The sequence below is a fragment of the Homalodisca vitripennis genome, chromosome X (genome assembly GCF_021130785.1).
Source record: "Homalodisca vitripennis isolate AUS2020 chromosome X, UT_GWSS_2.1, whole genome shotgun sequence".
NCBI lineage: Eukaryota > Metazoa > Arthropoda > Insecta > Hemiptera > Cicadellidae > Homalodisca > Homalodisca vitripennis.
The window spans coordinates 20341086-20354010 of record NC_060215.1 but is presented as its reverse complement, the minus strand read 5'-3'; the positions used below and the strand labels follow the sequence as shown (position 1 = coordinate 20354010).

General features: G+C 32.9%; 1 protein-coding gene across 1 annotated transcript in view; it reads left to right on the top strand.

The window, feature by feature from the left end:
* Positions 1-12925, top strand: part of LOC124369387 (mucin-5AC-like) — a 76863-nt gene that overhangs the window by 52819 nt on the left and 11119 nt on the right. The window contains exon 4 of the mRNA XM_046827387.1: positions 9481-9686. Within this exon, the coding sequence (XP_046683343.1) occupies positions 9481-9686 (206 nt within the window). The remainder of the gene's footprint in view (positions 1-9480; positions 9687-12925) is intronic.

The window sequence follows — 12925 nt, the reverse complement described above, 5'->3', positions numbered from 1 at the left end:
GCCTCGTTCGCGTCTCTAGGTCAGTTCGATTTCGAGATATCGTGAGGATAGACAAACAGATAGACAGACAGAAAAATAAGGGCTTCGCTAAAGCTCAGCCAAATACTACAAGTTTTTATCTTCTGACATTAAATACGTGTTACCGTAACAGTTGCACCGTACCATGTCCAGGTCCTCATACTGTGTATTTCAACTTTATGACGAATTGTTAGCGCATTTCATTGACTGAAGTAGCAATCATCGTTAAACTATGTTACTCGTTGTAAAGCTTGCTACGTCAACGTAATAAAATATAGCAATAACGATGACTTCACTGAAGCAAACAAAAGGCGAGGCTCAGGAATAAATATTTTTAGTTGGGATTTATTTGTAGAGGGCGACAAATTAGCAATTTCAGATCTTGTTATTTTATTTATCTGTTATTTACCGTGTATTTTATACGCATTTTAAAAGCTGAGTAGCTATCGCGATCTACAGGTGTCACCTGAACTAAAATGCTACACCGTTTCTTTTTAATTGGAATAAATAGGAAATGTATCAACACATTTTGGTGTGAAAGGTTTCAACAATACACACGGAATTCATTGAGTATTGAAACGTTTTACTCATAACTTTTCAAAATCATTATGGTGAGTGGTTTATTCGTTTCTGCAGTGTAATTTGGTGTATGTTACTTTTAATTGTGTATTGTTTATATCATGTTTAAATATCAACAAATATAAATTTGAATCTTTCCCTTGACTGAGATATATCACGTTTATTTGCCTGTTTCCAGACTATTTAGGAGATCGGTGAACATACCTGTGGTCTAAATGATTTCACTGGAGCGTTCACCCCCACTATGTATGTAAACATTCTGTAGAACATACGTGTTTTCGTGAACTTGTAAAACCTAACACAAAATAAATCATTTGTTTTAACAGAGCCGTTGTCACATACACATTAAAATATTACATTCAGGCCTATTAGTGTACAAGGTACATACAGATACACCTGTGTCGTAACAAGATTTTCTATAGTTGCACGCAAATTTTAAAATCTGCAGCTCATTTCACTTTCGAAATGTCTTGCGGTCAGTTTGATAAACAGAAAATTATACAAAAAAGATTATATAAAAATTTCGCATATAGAACTAATTCTTATAGAAATTGAGTTGCATTCAGAATTTTAAGTATACACATGAAATTTTTCTTGATATACAAGATACATTCAGATTTTTTTTTCATTAAATTGGGTTTCCCATTAGTGTTTAAATAATAAGTCTATAAACACCTAATCATTACAAGATAATGTATTTGTTGGGATAGTTAGGTTACATGTGATAATGTTTGAATATTCAGTTTGTTTACAAATTTATTTATCCTCCTGCATTCTCTTTGCCGTCATGGTTACCCATAAGACCGATGTGTCACAACCCTATGGAGTGAACATGCACCATCATCGAACTCAGTCTTCCCCATGTAGAAATGAAGCTTCATGCACAATTTTAAACTTACATGTCAGTTCGTATCGGGATATCGTGCTGACAGACAGGCAGACAGACAAGTAGACGGAAATGAAGCCGCACGATTGACAGGCTTCGCTAAAACGTAGGCAATAACGATTGAGATAAACATTAAATTAACAGCAATAATGTGTAACTAGTTCCTGTATAAATCTTATAAAAAATATGCTCAGACGTTATAAATGTGCACTCTCTTAAACGTTATGCATTACAAATGGTTATGAGTTCACGAGAGAACTGCCATTATCTGTATAAAGTATACATACGCAAAATAGCAGAAAATTTGGATTTAAAGTGACTGGAAATTCCCTTTCAAAGATCGTCCAAAGCAATCAACAATCAACGCAAGGCCAATAATTCTTTGTTCCTTGACAAACAGTAAATTCGCAAAATTCCGCTTAAACCCATGCTATAAAGTTTTTGCCGGAAAATATATATTATTTTATTATTATTTAATGTCCATGGCCCTTTAATAAAATTTCAATGAAGACAAAAAATATCTCTTATAAGTCCAAGAGGAATTTAAAGTAGGAAATATAGGCAATTTTGTAATCAGGCCCAATTTTTATCAGGCTGAGGATAAAAATATAAAATTTTAACAGTACATATATGGGTAATAGCTAGGGAGTTACATGTTTTTTTATTCATTACCGTTTTAAATAAAATGCTCGAATTAAATATAATTTAAGGAAATTATAAATAACAACTATCATGCCCTCCAAACATTTTTTATTAGAATATTTTAAACATTTGATATCATTATTTTGAACAGTTTTCCTTTCTCCTGACCATAGTATGTTCCAAGATTATGCTTCAAATTTCCACCACTTCGCGTAGAATCGAATTTTCCATTCTCATGTCTTCAAAAATCGTATTTCAAAGTGCTGCTACTAGTTTTCTTTAAAAACTCATGAAGATTATTCCAACCGAAAACCGATTCACTCGTCTAACTGTATCTCATTGTATACGGACTGAACAGTCAAAGTACGCTTAACTCGATTTGCTTAGTAGTAATCGATGTAAGTTTTGAGCAGTAATGAAGTAATACAATTTAATAGATTGTTGGCTATAAATTTGTTGAGCACGCCAAACAGTAGTAGCAGCAATAGTATTACAACATTACATCACAACAGTAGTAAAACTTGGATTCGACGCTGGTCGCTATTTGTGGATCCTACTGGCCTGGATTATTCCAGTATCCAGAGAGTCGCGTGAGACATTGCGTATACTCCAACCGTCGGCCATCACGAAGGATATTCTCCATATTTATAACGTGGCAATTATAATGTTTACACACAACCCTAAAGCTGATTTAGTAGTCACTTTATATTTCCTCTTCTTCGTGCTAAGATAGTGCCTAATATGTATTCGATAACGCCCTCTTGCAATTTCAAGCCTTCGACGGTTTAATTAATATTAATGACGTAATATCATCTGCGGTAGATATGGTGAGTGGTTTATTCGTTTCTGCAGTGTAATTTGAAGATAACAACAGTTGTTTCCACTGCGTAGGTTCTCTAGAGGGCCCTAGTCCCATTGTGGGCAACATTACAAACAAATGTTGGTCGAGTCGAAAACTTCTGAAGTACAACTTTTACATTATGAAATAACTATAACATTATGAACTATTTTTAAATAACTGATAGTAGGTTTTACATTTTATTTGCGTTTTAGTTTTTAATTTTTATTTTTATTAATAACAAGCAGGTTTTATTTAATAAAAATTTCAGTCTTTCAGTTAATACAGTTAGTTAATAGTTGTACGATCTTACAAATCTGTATACAAAAGTTTGTAGTACTAAATTCTTCAAAGTTTTTTCTGTTACAGGTCTTTACTAAAATTTAAGGTTTTTGAGATATTCAGCTTTACAATTTTAAAATTACCGCCATTATAAAAAATGAATGTTGTACAAAAAAAAGACTTCTATAGAATATGTAAACTATTGAGACTAATATTCATACCAAGTTTCATAATGTTATCTTAAGCAACTTTTGAGTTATTAAGCTTTTTTAAAACTCACATGAGAACAGATAGACGAAAAACTGAGTGAGATAGACCATTTGTTCACATGACATTTTTGTTTGTTTTAACCTTTGGAATAACCTGCCTGAAGTTTGGCTAGCTACATACGGGTCACCCTGTATATCGTAGACGTCATAAGTAGAGGGTTCTATCTGCATGATTGCATACATGTAAGTTTTACAGTAGAAAGGTTTTTAGGTAGCTTAAGATTTCTTCTGGGTAAACTTTAAATTATGAGACAGGATAAAATGCTATATAAATAATCGTTTATAAGGGTTGGAATATTGGAATTATATGCTTTCTGTACGTATGAACTTCCTGGTGTACAAAAGTATATTATTACTCTAATGAAACTAATCTTTTTTAGATAATTATATTGTTCAATTTGAGAAAAAGGCATGACATAGTATAGTTTAGTTTGGAGGTGACGTGATTTTTACTGCACAAAATACGCTTTTTAACATTTGAAAATATTGAAGTTATTTATATCATTATTGTTATGACTTCAATATAATTCCCAGAATGATCATATAGTGCTCCATGCCAATATTTTCAATAACTTTGTTGTATTTTAAGCAGAGCACATATAAATATTATATACATTTAACTTGCGATTATAAAGAAAGCAACTTACATTAGCTAGGAAGCGCTATAACTGTTTGTAAGTCAAAACATATAATGACTTTTTCCATTGAGAAACTGTCATCAATTCAATAATTTTAATTATTTTACAAACGCATAATAGAAGCATTTGTAAATTAAGTTGTCAACATAACGTTGTCATCCACACAATACAATTTTCAGCTGATGATCCAGAGAAAACTTTCTTGTTCTTAATTTTTCTAACTTGCCGATAAAACATTATTTCTTGATTGAAAACTTGAATTATAAACATTATTGACAATTTCGCTATAAAACGTTACAAGTTTATAGAAATATGCTTAATGTACTTATTAGTAACATAAAATAAAACATTGCAGATAGTAACCCCTGGTTCTGACGTTTCGATATATATTATAAAGAAAGAAAAAAAAAAATATATATATATATATATATATATATATATATTCTGTTTATATCTAGCTTTAGGGAGTAAACTTTTGTTTGTTTTTTTGCTTTATTTATTTATCGAAAACCTGCATAATTAAATATAATTTGAGGACTATTAAATATAAGCATACAGAATTATCTATAACATGTTATCTATTTTTGTTTTATAGTGGCCTGTGACTAAATAAAGGATTAAAAATAGAATATACTCAATGGAACATGAATTGCTCCATCCAAAAAATATGTTACAAAATACTAAGTCATTATATATTGCGCTTTAATTTGATTTAATTATGATTTTGCGTGCTGTAATATGTATTCACACAACAAGTCATATAATGGCTGTAATACAGTACGTAGCTTTAAAAAACGAGGTAAAGCTTATTTGCAGTAATCACTCGAATTTTGTAAAGATCTTTTAAACACGTTTATATGAACAACAACACTATATAATTCAGTGGATTAGGTAAAATAATTACATACAATTAAAGCACTTGCGGTAGATTGCTCCCCCAAGATTCTTCAGCAAACCAGATCTGTTGTAAGATCGATAGCTAATTATTGTAACCAATGCTCTGTATTTACTACACCACTAGGGATATAATTAAGGTCATTATGCAAATGAGGTGTGACTAGGTGAAACATCTGAACGATACGACCAGATCATGTTGACTAATGCTAAAGTCAATCCAAATTGCCGGGTCAGGTTAGGTATCATGATATCTGATAAATCCACCCAAGTATGAGCTCTGGTTAAATCGTTCTAATGACACTTCGATTCGAATATTAAACACTAGCTATCACATTAGATCATATAATATCCTGTATTAAGATATGTCATATTTTGCCGCTCTGAATCGTTTGGATGCACGAATCTGATGCAAAAAATATAAAAATAAATATAATTACGTCATGTATAAATTCAATTGATAATAATGAGAACATGAACTTAAATATTTAAATCGGGTTAAACTGTAAGTGACAGATCTACACACCATAACTGCGCAGTATTTCTGATACACAATCCCCGTATGGCTGTAACTCTGCATTATTTCTGATAAACGATCCCCGTATCGCTGTAACTGCGCAGTATTTCTGATACACAATCCCTGTATGGCTGTAACTGCGCAGTATTTCTGATACACAATCCCCGTATCGCTGTAACTCTGCAGTATTTCTGATACACAATCCCCGTGTGGCTGTACCTGCGCAGTATTTCTGATACACAATCCCCGTATCGCTGTAACTCTGCAGTATTTCTTGTACACAATCACCGTATCGCTGTAATTCCGCAGTATTTCTTATAAACGATCCCCGTATCGCTGTACCTGCGTAGTATTTCTGATACACAATCACCGTATCGCTGTAACTGCGTAGTATTTCTGATACACAATCACCGTATCGCTGTAACTCTGCACAGTATTTCTGGTACACAATCCCCGTATCGTTGTATCTCTGCAGTATTTCTGATACACAATCACCTGTATGGCTGTAACTTGCGCAGTATTTCTGATACACAATCCCCGTATGCTGTAACTGCGCATTATTTCTGATACACAATCCCAGGATCGCTGTAACTCTGCAGTATTTCTTGTACACAATCCCCGTATCGTTGTATCTCTGCAGTATTTCTGATACACGATCCCTGTATGGCTGTAACTGCGTAGTATTTCTGATACACAATCACCGTATCGCTGTAACTGCGTAGTATTTCTGATACACAATCACCGTATCGCTGTACCTGCGCAGTATTTCTGATACACAATCCCCGTACAGCTGTACCTGCGCAGTATTTCTGATACACAATCCCAGGATCGCTGTAACTCTGCAGTATTTCTTGTACACAATCCCCGTATCGTTGTATCTCTGCAGTCTTTCTGATACACAATCCCTGTATGGCTGTAACTTGCGTATTATTTCTAATACACAATCACCGTATCGCTTTAACTGCGTAGTATTTCTGATACACAATCACCGTATCGCTGTAACTCTGCAGTATTTCTTGTACACAATCCCCGTATCGTTGTATCTCTGCAGTCTTTCTGATACACGATCCCTGTATGGCTGTAACTTGCGTAGTATTTCTGATACACAATCACCGTATCGCTGTAACTGCGCAGTATTTCTGATACACAATCCCCGTACTATTGTTAAGTCTTAATAATAATACCGTACCTATTATATGTTTTGCCAGGCTGTTTTAATCCGGCATGATGACATATTTACTTTGAAAAGACCAATAAAAATGTGCTGAAAACCGAGTTTTACATGAATTGTAAAAATGTCGTTCGGATGAACACAAAATGCTAAGGATGGAAGCAATTTCTGATAGTTCCTTACAAAGTTCACTCATAGACCTGCGATAACTTAATATTTTTTTAATCAGGATAATCCTGAAAACTATCTGATCCGAGTAATGAACTCTTTTTCTTATCACTTTCTGAAAAATAAATGTGTGAGAGGTTCAACTTTACTCGTATACATTACAGATGGTGCCTAATGATGAAATTTGATTATTTATAGGAGGCAATTTCACAATTATATTGAATATACTATAACCCTATTTTTCTACAGTCACTAAGGTTTCAGTTTTCACATTAAACCCTTGCATCTTTGAAATGTTTATGCAAATTGTTCATCTTCTATAAAACTTTAGAAAAGCGAAAAGTATTATCACAAACAAAGAACCTTTTCTTTTTTTAAACGTTTAACAGTTTATTCAAAAATGTTAGTGAAAATTATGATAGACTAATTTTCTATTTGCATCTACTTATGTACTACACAAATAACCTTTTATGAGTGATTTAGTATTTCGGGGACAGTTAGACGAAACTCATTTCTCAAATTTATTTCATTTTTGTAAATAATCGGTCCTACTTAAAGATTGTTTTTCAAGTTTTAGAGTGTTAGTTGAATGAATTCAGTCAAAACTTTAGTAACACTTTTAACATAGCTTTAAAAATTGCAAAGTACGTCGTAGCCGTAGTAAATACAGAGCTTAGACTTCGGAATGGGGTAAGAAAGAGGAAAGGACCTCCTTTGAAACTGAAATAGCCTGAAGGTGGTGTTGGTGAAAGGGCTCATTTTAGTTTAACCTTCCTGCAACATAATATACCCAGTGGTGTCAAATTTAATAAAAACGTAGTCCTACAAATTCGTTTCCGTGGTAAAACTGAACAGCTGGTGTTTGCTTATCTGCTCACATACTAGTTTTATGTAAGTAAAGTTGCTTCGGATTCTTTACTTAATACGTATGTCTCCAGAGTATGTACTACTTCTAACAATAATATTTACAGATGTAATTTCGTGGATATATTTTATAGTATAGGGTAATGGCTATTCTGTCCGTTTTCCCAATAGTGTATCAATAATACGTGTACATGGCTATGTTTTATAATTTTAATTAAATGAGTTAAAAGCCATGAGGCTACTTATTTATAGTGTTAACCGTTTTCTAAGATTTTTAGCAAAAACATAGAAAGATAATTGCAATTTTCGGAGAACGTCTCTGGTACGCTCATTAAAAAGAATGCAAAGCTTGAAAATGATGGTATAATTATATTATGTTTATACTCTCTATATTCCATATTATAATATTGTTAAATGGTCCATTTAATACAAAGTAATCATAAAATAAAGTATTTACTTTTATTTTTTTATTCAGTTTAATTGATAACAAAGTGAAAAATGTTAAAAGTAAATATTTTATTTTTCTTAACTAATTTTCTAACTTGAGTCAATCTTTATTATTTTAAAGCAATGTAAAGTAAGCAATACATTTCAGCTATTTCTTTCATGCATACATTCAAATGGTGTAAATAAAATGACTACAATACATCATTTTGCAGTAAATGTAACTCTCTATAAAAATAGAAAGAAACAACTCTATCAGTAGATTATAACAAGAGTTTGCCGAATGGTGAAATGCAGTTTGTTTGGATTGCAAGATAAATAAAGAAAGAAAAATACTTTGACTAGAACCCCTTTAGCCGGTAGCGTTACTGTGTATGAGAAAACAGAGATACCTGTGGAATGATAGCAATACATTTGAACCTACTGCCTCAATTATTTAAAACCCTGAACAGTTATTGAGTTCTTATCCGTCACTGAACTTTTTTACTGAACAAAACTACGTTTTCAATTTATTTACTTCAAACGAACAAAGCCATCTACATATTTTAGAATACAAAAGACGTGATCAAAGATCAAAACATAAATAATTACACACTTTAGCTATAACAAAAACAAATATTTAATAAGTTATACCAACAGTAAAATAACGATTATGCAATAATATAAATAGATATTCACAAGATATACTATTAAACCATTCAAAATACTGGACTTAATAGAAAACAGAGTAAAAATAGACTGACTGGAAAGTCATAAACTATGAAGCAATAAAAATTATATAAACTTAAAGAGAGATAACAACAACAAATATATGAGTAAATAGGAAACATAGCAAATATAACAATAAACAATACAATGGAATTATTTTACTTCTTCTCCTTTTAGGAAAATATTGGTATTGCATTCCTACAAATTCAATCTACCCCATGTTAAGAATAATAGTCATGATATTCTTATAATTATTCTTTACTGGTCAATACAAGTTTCGGGTTTATGCATTAATGTACAGAGCCTCAATTACAAACCGGTTTCAGCTTTTACTTTATAAGTAATGTATTTGAATCTAGAATAAAATACCATTTTAGCCAGGCCAAATTACCCGGTAAATTTCTATTTCGTTTTTAGCCTCATGGTTTTTACACACTTCCTTTCCAAGAGCGAATAAAAATTGTGTTTTTTTACACAATGAATACGCGTGGACTGGAGCTTTGAAAGCGTATTATTAGCGTACGTGTCTGCTGATCTGACTTATGTACGCCTGTGTGTGTAGGGTGAGGCTCGAGAACTACGAGCAGTCTTGTGCAGTGGACAGCGTGACGAAGCAGTGTGCCGGGTCGCCAGGGGAGTGCCGCAAAGCCATGTTAGGGATTCTGGGAACAGCACTCAGATCCAATTGTGCCTGCAAAGGCACTGATTTCTCACAACTGTACGATTGCATGGGCTGGCAACGGGTACTCTGGTTCAATCCCTGTGTCGGTAAGTTTATCTAGACTTTAAGTTTAAAATATGACCTAAGTTTTAGTTTAAAAATTAAACTTTCATTCAATTTCTATTATGCTCTTCTGGTGTTGCCTGATTTTGCTTCAGCAAAATGTTTAGCTTCATAAAAACGCACGTTTTGGAATTTTACAACTTGTGTCCTATAAAAGTGTATGTGTTGGATATCAAACCTAAGCCTCGATGTAGGACAAAAGTACTGTAATTGTAAGACAGATTGGCTAGTCCATACCCATCACGATAACACATCCATAACATCTTCAGGTAAAATTGAACTTACATTTAAGTAGCCATCATTTAAGAAATATTTTGCGCGCGTCGTGGGAGAAAATTGGAAAATATCTCAGAAATGGAAAACCAATAAACTGATTCAACGGAGAATCTACGGACCCAACAGAAATTAACAGAAGTGGTATTGTACAACCGAAAGATAGACGTACGGAACGTCCTTTATTGTTTTATCCTATATAGTCATATAATAGATCATATGTTCCGTGGTTGAAGTCTCTACTACTTTTCTATTAAGACTGCGGGAAACCGGAGGGACAAACAGATATACGGACTGCCAATTGACCTTTTAATCCCAAAATCAATAGATTTTATTCGTGGCCTAAGAGGAAGCTATATACCAAGTTTCAAGGCTATATGATCTTTCTATCAAGAATTACCACACAGGCAGGCAGATTGACAGGCTGGTATTTTACTTTTTTCTTTTTTTAAAAAAAAAAGAAAAAAAAAGAAGGAGGCATACGATCTCCTTGTATGCCTTATTATGCCCGTCCTCATGAGCCACTGGCCTGTGCGAGGGTCTTATCAAACAGAATAAGGGGGAGAGTCGATACAGTGCAAGGTCGGTGGTACTGATAAAAAGTGCAACGGTCACAGACAGTATTCGAACCTGCGCTATCTCTCAGACTCAAGACCGCTCGGCCATCGGCACTCCCAAAAAGACTTGTTGTCCCTAAAAGAAATAAAGGTCTTCCTTGGACCAACAACAACCTATGTTACAAGTTTCTAGTATCTCAGACCTTTGTATCAAGAGTAATCACGTAGACGGACTGAAAAAAGGTACGATTAAAATAGCTTCTGTCCTTAATAAACACATCTAGTAAAGAAGTCTTTACAGTGGAACTATACATTCAACTACTAGTTGTGGGCTTCCGTGCGCAGCGCTTTCCTCAGATTTGTCGATTAACCGAGTCTATAAATTATTCTTAATTTTACTAGTAAGCATTTTAAATTTACAATATTTTATGGGCGTTGGTGACAGCGTATGTCGACCTTCTTTGAAATTTACTGAGTCAATTGTGAGGAGGATAGATCTTCTCAACTCATGCTTAACGTAATTTATTGCCTTATCCTCGATTTAGGTAATAGCGGCCATTTATCCTCTTTTGAAATTGATTTTGATGTATTATTTTGAATCTTATTTGGAATAAGTGATCGGCATTCCAATTCAGTTTCAATGAGTTCGTTAAAATCGGCTAAGGCAAATGGCTCGGTAAAATCGACTTGGCAACCGAGTCGTTTCTCTCTTTCCTTGCTCCCACTAACTAAGTTAACTCGAGCTATAGAAAGTTAACTCAAAGTAACACAAGTTAACTCAGTCACTCACAGTGTACTCTCTTTGAAGGCGGTGCTTCACCTTCGCTGCATACTGTGGCAATTATCAGAAAGCCTTGTGCAGTAATTTATTCTCTGTGGAAATGGGGTATTAGTCACATGGCCTCACGTACTCGCTGTTAGTCACTGGGGCTTAGACCCATCTCTCGGCCCAACACCACACCTCGCAATCTGTCGATGAGAACAAATTGTATTCCCAAATAATGTCAATTAGTTCCCACCGAAAAGGTCGACCTTCGCCCAAGATGAATCGGATGCTTTCCTCGGATTCGGCTTTTATTTAAATTACAACTTTGCTTCGTACAAATAGGTCACTTTATAACTAACAGCTTATTCAGTTCATATAAAGTAAAAGAAATAAGGTTTCAAGCATTTAATCTTTATGTGTTGGAAAAACGTATTGTCTTTAAAAAATACGTTGTACTCTTTCGACCTGAATTTATTTCTCGAAATTTACTAATGTGATTAATTTAAGTAATTATATTTATTGACCTCATTTTCTAAACAAAATCACAAAACTGACTTTTTTGTTTATGTTTTTTATTATGAGTGTTTCATAAGGTTCCTCTTCTAAATATTTACTGAAGTACGTATACTCATTTATTTCATTAATTTAATATACATAAAAATGCATAATAACGTTTTTTTTTTAGATTCACCAGGTTAAACAAGCAGTAACATAATTAGTTAATCTTAATTTATGTATACGTTTTCAATGTTACATGTCCTATTATTTTAAAATGTATGTATTTCAAATGGGATAAATTAAAGGTTTTATATTTTGTTGTTTAGTTCAAGTTGACTTTAAACATTCTAGATTTCTACACTAAAAATACAGTTTACATTCAATAAAATAATTTTTATACAGCCCTCTGTGTTGGTGTAGTTTAGTAACTACAGTCAACACACGTAAAGTGGCAACTACAGTTTTGTCTTCCAACGTAATCCCAGTTGAGTAGTGATAACCATGTAAGCTGTTTATGTTCATGTAATTGATTTTAAAGGATCTTTACCAAAACTGTGTACTGTTACTACTTCTACAACAAAAACAGTTGTAAGTTAACAACTATTTTGTATTAAGCAATTACAAAAGTAACATATTCTATTGAATCATGTGTATTAAATGTTATAATATAATGTGTTTCTGCAAAGATATGAGTAAATAAGGTTTATTCAAATATAACAAACCCTCTTGACATGGTTGTATTAATACCTAAGAACAATAATATGGAACATACTGGCTATGAGACTATTTTTAGCTATATATAACAAAATATTTTAAGTAATTAAGTATGATTTTGTTGATTTACCTTTTTAATTAAAAGTCACAGGCTTTTCAGACAGAGTACGTTTAAGAAAGAAAAATAGTAAAGTTAACAATATATATTAATTTAAACAAACTCTCCAATAATATAAGTTTTTATTTTTGTGAGGCCTTTCGTACTCAATACATCTTCGGACCCACATAACTGAATAAAAGTAATAATAACATAAACAATGTTGTACTAAATAAAAACATATCTCATTACAAAATACAAAGAGATAATATTCTATGACAGGACAGTATGTTATATGGTATATATAAAAAATAAAGT